At 38.7% G+C, this 15,241-nt stretch overlaps 2 protein-coding genes across 6 annotated transcripts in view; one reads left to right on the top strand and one right to left on the bottom strand.

Moving 5' to 3' along the window:
• Positions 1 to 8,567, bottom strand: part of ABCB11 (ATP binding cassette subfamily B member 11) — a 42,512-nt gene extending 33,945 nt beyond the window's left edge. For all 4 annotated transcript variants that reach the window (XR_009418770.1, XM_059475709.1, XM_059475710.1 and 1 more), the window contains exons 1-7: positions 8,445 to 8,567; positions 6,374 to 6,476; positions 5,753 to 5,774; positions 4,472 to 4,519; positions 4,332 to 4,380; positions 2,325 to 2,566; positions 558 to 645 (exon numbers count right to left, since the gene is read on the bottom strand). Coding sequence is in view for 3 of the 4 variants with exons in the window: in XM_059475709.1 (XP_059331692.1) it covers positions 558 to 645; positions 2,325 to 2,566; positions 4,332 to 4,380; positions 4,472 to 4,519; positions 5,753 to 5,774; positions 6,374 to 6,449 (525 nt within the window). In the remaining variant the exon portion in view is untranslated. The remainder of the gene's footprint in view (positions 1 to 557; positions 646 to 2,324; positions 2,567 to 4,331; positions 4,381 to 4,471; positions 4,520 to 5,752; positions 5,775 to 6,373; positions 6,477 to 8,444) is intronic.
• A 2,829-nt stretch (positions 8,568 to 11,396) lies between these two features.
• The window catches only part of DHRS9 (dehydrogenase/reductase 9), a 32,901-nt gene continuing 29,056 nt past the window's right edge, over positions 11,397 to 15,241 (top strand). For both annotated transcript variants that reach the window (XM_059475772.1, XM_059475771.1), the window contains exon 1: positions 11,397 to 11,622. In XM_059475772.1, coding sequence (XP_059331755.1) covers positions 11,575 to 11,622 — 48 coding nt within the window. In that variant the 5' untranslated portion in view covers positions 11,397 to 11,574. The remainder of the gene's footprint in view (positions 11,623 to 15,241) is intronic.

The following is a 15,241-nucleotide window of genomic DNA, read 5'->3' as shown; positions in this document are numbered from 1 at the left end:
AAAATTCTTGGGTAGTTTTCAGGAAGAAGATTGACAAGTGATGTTTGCGATTATAAAAAAGCTTCAAAAGCCATGGGCCATTCAGCAGCCTTTGCAGGAATCATCCAAGCTTTTGACTCACTTCAGTCATAAGGACCAAACAATTACTACAGAATATGTAGGGTATAATTCTTGTTCAACATTAGTTTTTTACACTAGTATTGCTCTGTAATATCTCTGTAACAGAAACAGGGCTCAACACAGCTGAGATGCCTACTGGGAATCTGCATGCCCTTCAGCTGTTATTTTTGGAGGGCATGCGGATTCCATAGTGGCTACACTTGATCAAGTATTGCTTGTGGCGTGGGTAAAATGCATCCTTTCACAAAGGTATGCATCCCCAAATCCTAGGAGTTCTCAGATTGCCAGAGCTAACATATTTCAGTGATGGAATGAGAACTGAAAGCATCTGTTCTGCTCAAATAAGTAGCTAAGCAGTTAAAACCAACATAATAATTATAAATTTAACTATTTAGTGATTTAAACTTCGAACTCAAAATGGAAAACAAAATACTGACTTGGAGATATCCTAACACAAGTATGGCACAACCAATTCCTGCATAGTATCCTGCAAACTTGGTCATTTCCTGTTCTATGTCCAGCAGCCTGAAAAAAGGAAAAGGAAAAAAAAGGGAAAAATAAGTGAGTAATACTTTTTAAAGTTTCTCACAGGTTTCTAATCTGATCCTCAAGTAAGATTCAGACCAGGTGGAAATCAGTTTGTTTTGCTAACAGAGGCATTGTTTCCCAATACCAAAGTTATTGCAAGTGGCTGGTTTCCTTGTTCTGGCTGTTGCACAGGGGTTGGGAGCTGGCAGCTACCAAAAAAAGCTCCACCATGCTGCAGCACCCCTGTAGTCCCCAGGAAATGCCTCCAGACTGCCTGCTCCAAAGCAGCACAGGTGAGAGGGTGTTTGAGACAAGAGCTGCCCAACAAGTCTTCATTAGTTGGTGAATGTTCTCGCTTTGTGCCAAGCAACTAATAATATTCAGATTTCAACTGCATTTTATGGGGAGAAGTGAGGGCTGCTAAAGTCAAATAAAATATTACTTTGTACCATAAACTTACTAATCTAAAACGATCATTTGTTTTGTTACACAAGTAGTAGTGATAATTACTCCTAATATCAGTGAAGGACACTGAATTGCTGCTTTTGCATTTAATCTACTTTGAAATAGGTTGTTATAGGTTATGCATTTAGAAAACTTTTTCAAAAACATCCTGCAGAACAGCAAATTTTATTTAACTTACCCAAAATTTTGTACCCTGAAATTTTAAGCCACAAGGGACCATTCTGCGCCTGACTTGATCTCTGACAAAAAACAGTCATGGAAACAACTTAGGTTGTTAACCTAAGTGATCTGACACAGATATCCAGAACAATTTTACATGACAATTAGGATAGTGGAGCAGATCCTCCTAGTAACTGTGCCAAGGCATATGATAAATAAGGAGGTGACTGGTGACAGCCAGTGTGACTTCACTAAGGGCAACTCATGCTGGAAAAATTTGGTGGCCTTCTATGACAGAGGTACAGCATTGATGGATGAGACAAGAGTGACTGACATCATCTACTAACTGGATTTGTGCAAAGCATTTGATACTATCCTGCATGACATCCTTGGCTCTAAACTGGAGAGACATGGCGGATGGACCAGTCGGTGCAAAGGAATTAATTTATAATGGTGCAGCAAGAAATGATTCTTAGGAAAGGTTACAGGTTCAAATTTGGCCTTTACAGAAATCTGTATCTGAATGAATTATCTGGACTCCATTTATTATATTTAATGGAAAGAAACAGCAAGTCTCATGGGGCAGTTCTTTTGATCTGCCTCAGACATCCCCCATAAGCTAAGATGAATTGCATTCTAGAAATGCTCATTTCTCTCTGGGACAAAAGTTTAGGTAACTTGCTCAGAAGTCAGCAGGCACCTACAGGTAACTAAGTTCAGACCAGGATGACCAGAAGTCATTTCTACCTACAGTATAATCAGAGAAAATAGATTAATGTACTCAGATATGTAACATATATATTTGTTATCCAAACAATCATAATCGAAGAGTATTCTTGCTGACAACTATAACTGAAAGACCAAGATCCAAGCTGACCTTCTGTCCCTCCAGATAATATCACCAGCTCAGAAACAGGACTATGTAACCAGAACCATCTTATGAACAAAAAATATAAAATTTAGAGGCTGAACAGAACCTTCAATAGCAATGCATTCTCTGACAAGCTATGATAACAATGGGATATGATAACAATGATAACATCCATACTTACCCACATCTTATTGTGGCGTTCTTTTCATTGTGATGAATAGTACCATTAATCCACACTATGGTGTTATTTACACATGTCTTGTTTGGGTCTTTAAGCTCTTGCATTTCAATGTCATATTCGATAAATGTGTCTGCCATTGCACCAAACACAAGCAGCACAGCTGGTTGGGCCACTCCGTGAACAATAGCACACAAACTGCCAGCAACCATCATTAAAATCTCCATAGATGATGAAAATCGAAACTAAAGAGGGAAGAAAAAATTATGATCTCTGTTGCAAGGCATACTGGTTGTGTAATGATAAATCATAAATTAGGTGGATCAGATAAAAAAACATTCTCTTTAAATTTCAGAAGTATCTTCAATATAGAAAGAAGAAAAATCTCTCTGTCCAATCTATTCTAATTACATCTGTGATTACAGCCTCATAAATTATTACAAGCTTCCTTTTAACATGTGAATGAATGTATTATCAGATAACATTAATATCTCAATATCATTCTGCATGATCATCATTCCAGAAACTAGGTAAGAGGTTAAAAATAGTAACTTATAATTCATATATATAGTCTGCTTTGCAGCCTTCCAGTGGAGAGAGTAGGAGGGGAGGAAAAAGCCTTAGGGCATTATGTAGAGACTCTGAATAGAGTCAGCCAATTTCTCAGAAGTCTGTGGTGCTGTGGTAGAAAACCAACTAAACATCTCAGAGCAAGTTTTCATAGCTAAAATTCATTCTAAAATGCTTTGGCTGAGCCAGGCTCTTAATCTGAGAGAAATGTGTAGAAAAGTGTTTTCACACAGGTAGCTCGGCAAAGATACAGTGGTTTAAGTTGCCTTTGTCATGATTGCATGAAATCTGATTCTCAGGGTGAAGTCAGCTGCAAATACATAGATTAAACTGTCCATATAGACTACCAGCATCAAATGCTATACCTTTAAAAATAGGAGTGTCAAGAGGAGTCATAGCCTGCTGAAGAACCTGTCCAGGTTCTGTAGATGCTATAATGTGCCCAGAGAAGAAAGGGTGGGAATTTACAGCATCAATGGAAAGGGACATTAGGGCAAAGCCAATATAAAGGGAAAACCAGTTAACACAAAAGATAAATAAATAAAACGTCCTTCTACAAAAAAAGAAGAAGACAAGGTCAGAAGAAAACTATACCTCTACCACTGTTTTACAAACCTTGCTCATAAGAAGCCTAGGAATTCACTTGATTTTTTAAAAAGCACACAGAAAATGCACAGATATGTGATATCTGATCTCTCAGCACATCTGAAGCAAACAGACTCTATTTACCAACTGCACTTCAGGAGTTAAATATCTGTGCAAACTTCTCTGCTTGCCCTCTGTGGGGACAGACTGTTGTCTCCACCCAACCAGGAGCTGAGATACTCAGCCAGGTACATTGCAAGGGATGTTACTGCACCAGCCTGCTGCTACAGTCAGGGCCATACTTGTTTGGACACATTACAGACTAACTGACTGGGCTGTGTGCAAACCAGGAGTAGTAAGATCTCTTAGCTGCATGCTCTTCACTACATTTATTTTAAAATTTAGATTGGAATTACATCAAAGGCTGGATGTAACTCATACCATATGGTATTGTGCATCCACAAGTTTCCATTGCAACCAAATCTTCTAAAACCCATGGAACAATTATAAGGGAGCTAAATTATCTGCCAAATATCACACAGAAGATTTTTGGCAGAAATAAGAATGAACCAAGGTCACCTAAATCCCTGCTGTGCAACTTACCTCATTTCCATATAAGTACCTGTAGCTTAAATATAATGTGTTTAATAGACATTTTTGACACCAAACTGACAAGACAACAAGGGATTCTAGTGAATTCCCACTGAATTTTATTGGTAGGATTTCAGGCCAAAAGATTTAATCCTTAAAAGTTCAGCTTAGTCACAGCTATACCCCAAAACAACCTTATTGGTTATTGTCACTTATTCTGCAACACAATACATGTCAAATATTTATAGACATTGCTTTCATTACCAGCTGAAAGAAGCCAACACGAACACTGTTTTCTTTCTTCTTTGATGACCTTCAACAACAGAAAACATAAAATTATGAACTTGTATTTTAGTACTTATTTTGTTTCATATGCCAAGTATAAAGAATTGAACTTAACTCACTTTTCACTTTTCTTCTCTATAAAAGGTTCTTCATATGCGTAGAAATTTCTGGCAAAAAGGATAACATTTTATATTATTACTTTTACTCTCTTGGTTGCTTCTCTAAAATTACATTTTACTTGAGACATTTTGCCCAGAATTTTAACATACAAGCTGTTTCTTTCGGATTTCTTTGGAATCAGTGATTTGATAGTTCTTTGAAATTTTAGACAGAGACTAGAATGGAGGTTAGGTTAAAATTCTCTTAAGTTTATACTGTGTTCCATAAGCAGCTCCTCAACACACTGTTCCTATAATGTAGATTGTGGGTTCTTTGAGGTCAGCTAAGAAAAACCTACCACCCAAATCGTTGGTTAATCCTTCCTTTAAGACAAAGTTCCTGTTCCTACAGCAAGGGATCATCAGCAGCTGTGTACATTCAGTGATGAATGATAGGGATATTCTGTTTGTGGTGGGTTGTTTTGTTTTGGTTTGGTTTTTAATGAAGCAAACTATTCAAGCTGTATTTGTCATAAACTGTTTTCAGAAACCAGATCCTAGAAAGCCTAAAGGAAGCTTTCCTTCAGGTATGTATGGATCACATGTGTATTACATGTGAAAGTCCAACAGAACTTGGGTTTCACAGTAGAAAGACGTGGTAGACTTCTAATACTGGGCTGGTGCTTTCTTAGATGGGCAACCTGACAACAGGAAAAATTAAGAGATACTCTGGTTTTCCTGTTCTAGAGGCAGCTCCCAGACTGGGTACACAGTGTCAGAAAGAGTTGGCCCAAATGATAGTATTGTTACTGTCCAGCCTGCTACAGAGTTATTCAAAGGTCTAGAAAGGAGGAGGCTCTTAATTCCAATCAGACCTCTAATAATAGCTGAAGGTCAAATTCACTAAATCATCCCAAATTTTAACTATCCAGAATTCTACACTTAAATCTTAGTATCTAAGACCTTTTGTTTTAAAATCTCACAGTTAAGTTTTAAGAGAAATTATCAAGTCTGGTTAAAATTCCTGAAAAAGTGATTCCTCAAACTAAAAACACAGAAGAAAGATAAATTTGAATATCAAAAACATTTTCAGAAGGAAGATCATATTGCTGGCATTTATGTTTTTAAAAGTTTCTAGGACTGCTTTGGTCTACCTGTTTCAGTTGTCTCAAATAAGGAGGTTCAACATTAGAGAACAGCTTTTTAAAAAAAAATAAATATTCCATCAATTTGATCCAATAACATTAACTTCTTTGAATATTCCTAGAAATATTGATTGCTCCAATCATGTACATGACTTACCCTGATTTCTTGAAGCTGTTACCTGTGAAGGAAAATAAATGCACAATCTAGTTAATGATTATTGCTAAAGTAAATAACCTTCTATAGACATGTGAAACATAAACTCTAGAAGTCCATGGGACCTGATCATTTGCATATTGCAAAGGAAAAATGGAAAAAAGACAAGCTCTGATAAGAAGAGGGAATGCAGATTTTAGCATTAGCTAAGCTCATAGAATTAGCTCATAAGTATTCTGCTGAATACATATATGACTACAAATATGAGTGTTTGTTTGTTTGGAAGAAACTGTGTAAGACAGCATTTTTTACTTTTTTTTCTTCAATGGAACCCTTTTACTTGTACAACCAAGTACTGAGTGTAAAAACCTATGCAGATACCTTGAACTTGTTTGTTTACCCATAAAGATTGTCCATAAGTAGGGATTATTATATATTTACAGAAAAGTTTTGGGGGCAGCATACTTATCACGGCAGGTACCATATAACCCTATTTATATAACCGTATTTATTCCACAGACTATTTGCTTGTATTCTGTAGACTACTTCCTTTGCTTAGGCCAACCACCACATATTTTACATGCTTTATAACATAAGGAGGCGACTGAAGAATAAACTTCTTACATTTGCCATCTGAGTCAAAAGCATGATTATCCTCTCCCACTCTCTTGATGCTACGCAGAACTACTGGGTCAGACATGATGATTGTTAACTTCAACCAAAAATCCTGAAAAGAGATGGAGTGTGGGGATGGGGAAAAGAGTATCAGCTTACATTTGTCTGTGAACATAAAACAACATTGTGTTAAACTCCCCCTTTGCCCTCATGATCCCAGGACAACACCACTGATTACAGCACAAGTTGTAACAGGACAGATGTCATGGACTCAGTGAAACCTCAGCATAGAAAAACACCTCAGAGAGTGCCCAACCCACCCCTGGCAGGCCTATGTGGAGGCTGCCCTGCAGGGCTGGGCAGCTCCTGGCAAACAGCCCTGTCCCCAGGCATGGCTCTGCTAAAACGAACCGCTGCCTCTGTGAGGGTTGCATCTGGGAGGGCAGCTTAGAGGCTGAGACCATAACAGGACAGATCCTGCCTCAGTTACAAGGGAGCAGCAGAACCTGCCCCTGCCTTGTCCCAACTGGCAACAGCTGGGAGAACCTTGACAGGGGACAACTGGGATTGGGGAAGGGAGGACGGTGGGGGCACATTGACATCTGTGTCATCACCACCAGCTGCAATCCCACAGCTCTGGGCTACCAGAGCTGCTCCTCTGGGCAGTGTATTCCTGTAGTCACACTGACATGCTGAGCAGATACCATACATGAGAAGAAAGAAGAAGACAAAGTTAATACCTTTTTGTTAAAGAAGTGCTTTCATGAGGAAAAATCTGCCAGGGAAGCCTGGCATCCAAGATGCATCCAGGGGGAAATGCTGCAGAAGTCATCCCCAAAATAAGCCCTTTCACAAGCAATGTTATCTCATCTACATCTTTGCTTAATGTAATGTATCCCAAGGTATAGTTACTGCGCCTTCTTCCAGTCTTTAAGTATCAACACTTACATGATTGTATGTCTGTATAAAATACTCACAACCTCTCATTTTAAGCATATTAAGCATTTAGATAACATAGTTCAGTTGTCCTTATTTCATTTTAACAAATGTTTATCAATTTTTTAATTGATAATTGTAATTGTAACTTTTTTTTAAGCCTGAATGTTGATACAGTTTTAAGTAACAGGAAAAGTGGGAAAACACCAATGATTGACAGACTTGACTTGTCCCACATTTCTGAAACATTTTTCCTATGTTTTCTAAAGCTTAACACATCAACTACTGTCCTGTTCCTTAGGCATCATTCATTAGCTTACTTAAACAGATTAGTATAGCAGATTAACGTGCTGTACTAGATTATTAAAATAACCTTCCTCAGGGTCTGAATGTTTAATGGGGATCACTTAGAACATCTTAAAAAATACTGTTGCTGGTGTTGCAATTAAAAATCAAGATAATAGAAATCAGAGAAAATAGAAGGTAATAGATCTGCCCATGTGTGTGTGCAGAATACAACCTAGTAGCAGGAAATAACTCGAACTGCACTCAAATGAAATAGCACCTTACTCTAGCCAGTTACAGTGCAGCTGCTGGAGTTTTGAGAAGCAAAAATCTTGGAAGAGCTCAAAATCCAGATTTAAATAAGTAATATTGAAAAATACTAACAAAGGAACACATCCTGTAAATGGAGTAACATTAGGACCTCATCCAAGGTCCTTTGAAATCTATTTCAAATCATCTCTTTATTCAGATCAGATCTTTATTTAACATAATTGGGAATGGAGGGGCGGAGAAAAAAAACCCAATTAAAATTAGCCCTGAAAGCACTATCCTTCATATTTCTCTGAAGTTAGGTTCCTCCTCTCATTTATGCAGAAAGACATATATTGCTTCAAAATGGAACTTAAATGTTTTGTTCTTCAAGCAGTCCCATTAAAAAAAATTTAAAACTGAGAAAAAAACAAAAACAGAAATAAACAAACAAACAAAAACAACAAAAAAACCATGAACACTAACTGTGCACAGGAAATGCAGCATTTAGGTTAAATTGTCCCAAAGGAAAAAAATACAAATACCTTTCAGTTCAGGAAGTGCCATCAGTTAACTCTGAAATAACAAACAGGACAAATTTGTTACTCACCTGTGCCTGTGAGAAATCATAGGATCATAAACAAATGCAAGGACTCTGTTCAATTAGTCAGTGAAGCACCCAAGCATTTTCCCGTATATTTTCATTATTTTAACCCATTTGTCAGAACTGAATCTTTCAATTGGGCCTTGGCTATTTGCACCTGGGTCAATAACCATGCGGTCACAATGTTTTCAGTTCATTGACATCTAATGGAGTGTTTAAATTTGACTAATGCAATCTCAAACAAAGTCAGTGCACTTGGAAAACAATTATACATGAGGAGACCAGACAGTTCTCTGGAAAACAACTCACAGTTGAATGCACAGGAAGAATTAATATAGCATCATTTTATCAGCAACTTTATTTGGCAGACAATAGTTGTGTACGCTCCTGTCCCCACCGTCCATAGCAACATCAGCTGAATAACATGAGAATTGGTTCAGAGATTAGGCTAAATTCAGATTTAAAACTTGCTCAAAAGCTTGGTTTTCTAACTAAGATTGCCCGTTTCCACACGGCTCCTAACTTTTTCCAATTTTTCCTTCAAAATGAAGATTTTACAGCCTGGAAGCTCCTGAGTAGTAGTGAATTCTCCTTGGATACAAGCCCTCCATGGATTTTTCAATAAGGGACACTGATGAGGACAGTGTTATGACCTCAGACAGTATCAGTGCATAGCTTAGAGGGAAATGGCAAACAGGGTTTAGTTCCTCTGTGAAATCAGTTGTCACTACAGAGGCTCCTGACTGATAGGACAAGACAGAAAGACAATGTCTTAATCACAGTGATTGTCAGGTCTCTTCAAGACTTCTGTGCTCTCATACTTCCTATGATAAAGCCTCATGCCCACAAGTGTGTCACAATTAAATGTAGCTAAGCAGAAATCCAATTTTCCTCGGTTAGCATCATTACTGTGTTTACAATGAATGACAGCATAACTAAGTGCAAATTCAGTGTCTGCTCCCACTACTTTACAAAAAGAAGTCTCTAGGATTACCACTGTACACAGCACAGATTTGAGAACAACACAATTGGAGGTAACATCACAGTGATAATAATTTAGTCCACCACAGCACAGAGCCAGATAAAACAAACAGTTACTTGCAGTGCAGGGACAGGTACCTTCATGGTAGTGGAAAGGCTGGAAGGAAAATTATATGATGAGCAGAACTCTGCTTTATTTCAATCCCCACTGACAGCTTCTTCAGGAGCAAAGGCAATGCAATGCCTTTGGCTTTCACGGTACTTAAGCAGAGTTCACACTCTTAATAAGCCCTTTGGGGTTTTGGTTTTTTTTCATTTTTGGTTTGTGGCCTCTATAAAAAAATGCAGGTAGATCTTTACATTGCAAAGTTGGACAACTGCAGACAGACTGGACCTTTCAGTCTCCCTGGCAGGCTGGAGATAAAACAGACTGTGGAAAGCACTCTAACTGAAAGCCTTGTAATTACAGCACTTCTATTAATTAAAGTTCCACTCACTGATTAAAGCCCACAGAGATCAGTTTAAGTCCCATTTTTGTAGACATGTCTGTTGTCATGGCAAAACCAGGCTTTTTTTCTTCAGTCCAGGTAAATTGGCTTTTATTTTTGTTTATTGACCAGACTGCAGATAAAGCCAAAACTCTGTTGTTTTTGTATTGTTTTACAAATATACATTATAGACTGCAACACAGATGCAGGCAAACAAATGCTTCAGCAAAGGAATACAACTCCAAGCAGAGTAAGGGATATTATACAGAAAATGGTGTGTTTAATAAGGTTTGCAAGAGAAGGAAAGCCAGGCTGTGTACTGGGTCTGTTCTGCATGCACACCTATGCCAAGAGAAAAATTTCCTTGACCTAAAGGAACTCAGAAATACTATACAGGGAAGGCAGTTACCGAATCTTTCTTCATACTTTCTTCACTACTGATGCTGTAGAGGAAGTAATGCAATAAAAACTAAAATCTCTCAATTGCAACTTTAACAACATGCTGAGTAACTTCCAGCCAGCACAAGTAGCTGCATTTCACCAACATACATAATTATGTAAAGCACCAAGAGCAGTCATAGGGCTTGCAGTAAAAATGGGTATCTTAAACCTGCCATGTCAGAGCAGAAAGCAGATGTATGAGCAGAAAATAAAAGCAGTGATCCCGTTCCGATTATGCTTAAAAACATGTCAAGTGATTGCAATTTCCTTTTAAATTAAGCTTAGCCAGAGCAGAATTTGACCATAATAAGTGCAACTTCATTGCATCTTGCCCTGCAAGAGATGGATTGTCCACAAACAATCTCTAAAAAGTTCTGTTCTTTAAATCTGTTTAAATCTTTATTTAGTTGATTGCATTAGGCATTCTCTGTTTTCTGGGCCAAGAGTGCTCACAGAGAAATACAACTGAACTTTTTCTTTACGCAGAATTTCATCCATCATCAATAATTACTTTTAAATTCACTACTAAATCAGTTGGAGGATAATCCCAGATATGCAGGCTCTTCCCAAGCATATTTTGCAGTATTGATGTTTTCACACAGCCTAAGCTTCAGTTCAGCAGGTGAAGTGCTCCAACCTGCACCCTCCTTCCTGTGCTCAGGGACCACAGGCAAACTCCCACGGCCTAGTGGTGCAAATTTGTTTCAGAGGCAAAGAGGCAGTACTTGCTCCCTTCTTTTCTGAGACTTCAGCATTGACAGCAAAAGGTTTTAGTAAAATAAAGCTTTTCTGGGTAGCATTACTTCAGTTTCCACAGCAATGGGAAAGGTTCTGGGTCCTGCTTGCTTTGCTTGACTTTCTGTTGTCTGTTGGCCTCAGCTCAGTAGATTAGCTCTCCTTAATGAGCCTTGACAGTCCCCCAGGCTCTTCAAATCACTATATATAGCCAGCAATGCTTATGCAACATAGGTAGGTGAGGCAGGCATAGAGCATAGCCAGAAGATTAATTCCAAGTACATCCCTAAAATAGACAGATCACAGTACAAGTCATTAGCAATAGCAGGGAGAAGGGCCCTGCTGATGTGCTGATTAGGAAAGCACCACCAGACACAGAATTTATGAGATTTTTTTCTTTTAACCAACATGCAGGACTTGGCACACAAGTTTATGAGCAAATTGGGCTGTTTCTACGTTCTGACACTGGAAATAACTGGTGAAGGCAACTCATGAGCACGTGGAAGTATAGACTGAGCTTGCAGATGTCTCCCCAGAATGTGAGTAGAACTTCCATCTACTGTTATAGTGAGCAGTACCTATTATATGCATTTTCAGGATATCTAAGAGAGCCAAACATTTGTTTTCTAGTGCACAAACAAGAGAATATGCAGTCCCTTCCTTTCTAGAGTAATTTTACGAATTGTTGCTTATCTTAAGACCTACAGGGTCTGAATAAAATGCTAACTCAGAAATGTTCTTCCCAACATGTGGAATCTTTCCCTACTCCAATTTTCAAATACTGGGTTGGTGACCTAAGATTTTAAATGTTTTTGTTTTCCTAGGACTTTTATGATGCTGTGGTAAAAATGTGAAGTATAAGCCATACAAAGAAGATAAAATCACAGAGTTTTCATCAGCTGAAAACTCACTGTACAGACTACATTCATCTCCCTACAAAATGATGTGTAGGAGAGTATTTCTTTTCAGGTAAAATATTAATAAAGATCCTAAATTATTTGTTGCCCACCAAACAAAAATTATCACATATTTACACAGCATACCAACAAGCACTCCTTTTTCATGAAAAGTGTGAAGCTCTGCATGTGCAGGAACAGCTCACCCAAGAGATCTATGTTTTGTGTCTGCCAACTTGTTCAATTAATTAACTGAAAACTAGATGTTTGTAGCTATGGAAGGGTGACTCTGGAGAGCTGCTGGATGTTCCTTCAGTGGGCTGCCTGATATATATAAACCTTCCAGTGTGTGCTATGCGAGTGCTCATTCTGAAGAACCACAGGGCCTAAATTTCCTATTGGCAGTTCTTCCTCAGATGCCTGGCAGGTCATTCTACCCCTTGCAGAGCACTGACTTCTGGAGTTTTGCACTGCCTGCACAAAGGGGGGTGAAGGAATCCAAAGCACACACAGGCCCCACACATCACCCCAGCCTGAAATTCCTTGGCATAAGCAAAGTTCCTGTGGGAGTAAATAAACACCCTCCTTCAATATGGGGTCTGTGTGCTTTGGTTTCCTTTAGTGCAGAGCAGCAGAGGGATGCTGTACTTTGCATCATCTAGGGATCTTAGAGGGCTCTCAATGCAGTGATACTGCTTTTCTCTAAAACCAGTTGCTTTTATAATGCCTCATGTGTAGGCATGAGAAGCCAAGCTCTATCACACAAGTTCTCAATTTGCCAGGCAAATATCAAAGTTTGATGGAAAACAGAATTTGCCTTTAGTTATTTACTGGCTACATTATTAATCCAAGTGCAATATTTATGAAGATATGTCAATACTCTTGAAATATCATGCTGACATTTTCTCTGGAAATGCACTGTTTGCCACTCCATGCAGCTATTTCAAAATCAGTATGATCTTGGAAGCCAAGTGGTTTCTTTTTGACTTTTGTAGAACTTTGCAATTATCAAACAAGAGATATTTTGAATAGCATTGTACTTTCACAGAATTGGAGGATTTTCTTGTGAGAGAACTTTAACTGAGACTTTTTCTCTTGGTTCTGACCCCAGGTTCCTTCCAGTAATGCCATCATCTAGCAGAATACATAAGGTAGAAGGCTCCAGCAGAGCAAAACCTACCATGGTGCTCAGGTCACTGTGTTACTGGAGAGGGAGCGCTAGCACGTGGCAAGAACTAGGCAGTAGGGAAATGCAGACTGAGTAACACTGGCCCAGGGCTGCCAGGGGAAGGAAGAGCAGTGCAGACTCTACAGTGCTGCCCTCTCAGCTGTCTCCCCTAGAGCCTTTTGTCTGACAGAGCTTCTGTGCCAATTATTGCTACATAAACACAGTGGCTAACACTAACCAGAGCAATCCCTGGCATTTTCCTTACAGAAGCCAGGTTGGCATCCTGGCCAAACACTCCAGCTCTTATCTACAGTGCCTAGTTTCAAATTTAACTTGTTTTCCAGTAGTGCAAGCTCACTGCCCACTGCTTCTTCCCTACAGCACAGCTGAGAAAGGAAGATGTGATTTACAAGTTCTGTTTTCAATTAGGTTAATTGTTTGCCCAAAACTTCAATTATTTTGTTTAATTTTGTATTGGAAAAAAGGAAACTTGAGTCCTAAAGTTATGTATATCTATCACTGTACTAGCTTGCCAAATACCTTGCTGTGATTTAGTGGCACAGCGTTATCAGAGTCTGCTGACAGCAGGTCCTCTCTCTTTTTGTGTCTAGCACTGCTCCAAATTCTAAATGGACAAAGGAAATGTCATTGCCTGGCATATCATTGCAGATGGACAGGGGGGATCCATGATCAGCTGCTAAAACATTCTGTTTTCAGACTTTATTTTATATTACAAAAGCCTTCATTAGCCTGAGTGCTTTCACATCGTTGTGGTGGCACTTTGTCAGAGCACTCTCTGAGTCCTCTCAGAAAATAAAGGTCACCAACACAGGGAAAAATTACAAAGATGATTTCAAAGTGCACACATTCAGGAATACTGCAATCCTTGTCAAATTTAACAGGGACATTCACAGCAAGAAAGCCAAGTGTCTAACCAAAGTACCTGAGCTGGAGGGTTGATTACATCAACCTCAAAACAACAGTGAGATGGGCCGCTAAAATAAGCAATGCAAACATCCCAAAAATTTGGGATTTCAGTTTTCTTCCCCTTCTACTGCAGTTTACAGGAGGACTTTCACTGAAAACCCTCCTGTAAACTGCAGTAGAAGGAGAAGAAAACTCTTACTTGTATATATTTGCTTAATGGTTTAAAATCAGAGATCATTAGTCAATAGCTCAGAAGTTCATATTGATGGCTACTGAGGCACTCAAATATCATTAAGTGGTAATGGATGTTGTCACTTGTTATACTTTATTAGCTTTGTAACTGATTTAATTATTTAATGAGAGTTCAACATCCATTCACTATCAGATTCTGAGATTTCTTTCCATACCTACTTGATGACGTGACAGCAAAATTTGGGATGAGAGTAAATGCAAATCACAGTTCATGAACTCAGTAGGAACAGGAACAACGGACAGGCTCTAGCACACAGGCCTAATACATTGAGCTTCCTTTAATATTCATGTATTGAGATAGAAATAATGTTACACAGAAGACAGGCTTTAAAAATGTCACATTTTAAAGGTGAGATGTCTGCACGTCTACACCTATGTTGGTAACTAGAGCCTAGGTGACTGCTTAGAACCTGTGAAAAAGTTTCTCTTAACAGGATGTCTGGAATGTGCTTATTGGATTTCCTATAAATATTGGCTTTAATGAATTAAATCTCCATGCATTTCCTCATTTCTTTATACAAACACACTTTCTATATAGTATGTTCTGCTGTGCTGTGTATCTGCTAAACAGGCAACAAGTGACAGAAGACTCAGGCACTGCCCCAAAGTCTACCTTGTCTAAGGGGCAGAGAGCAAATCACTCACTGTCCCACAAGTCACATAACAAATTAGTCATCAGATCCACCACTGCAGCTTACACTTCTCTTGAGTTGTTCCTGGGGTTACTCTGCTTCTCTGTTACAGATAAGAAAAGCAGCCTGGGTAGCATCATAAAAGTGGTCAATGAGAATCATTCTTTTTCCCAGGGGAATTTCTCTCTCTCGTATCAGCATAAATAATGACCCATGTCCACAAATAAAACCTTTCAGAACTGATAAGGTCATTCCTTTCAGTCTGAAATGTCCTCAAAGGACA

Source organism: Ammospiza nelsoni, chromosome 7 (genome assembly GCF_027579445.1).
Source record: "Ammospiza nelsoni isolate bAmmNel1 chromosome 7, bAmmNel1.pri, whole genome shotgun sequence".
Lineage (NCBI taxonomy): Eukaryota > Metazoa > Chordata > Aves > Passeriformes > Passerellidae > Ammospiza > Ammospiza nelsoni.
The sequence above is the reverse complement of the archived record's forward strand: the minus strand, read 5'-3'. Positions and strand labels throughout refer to the sequence as shown.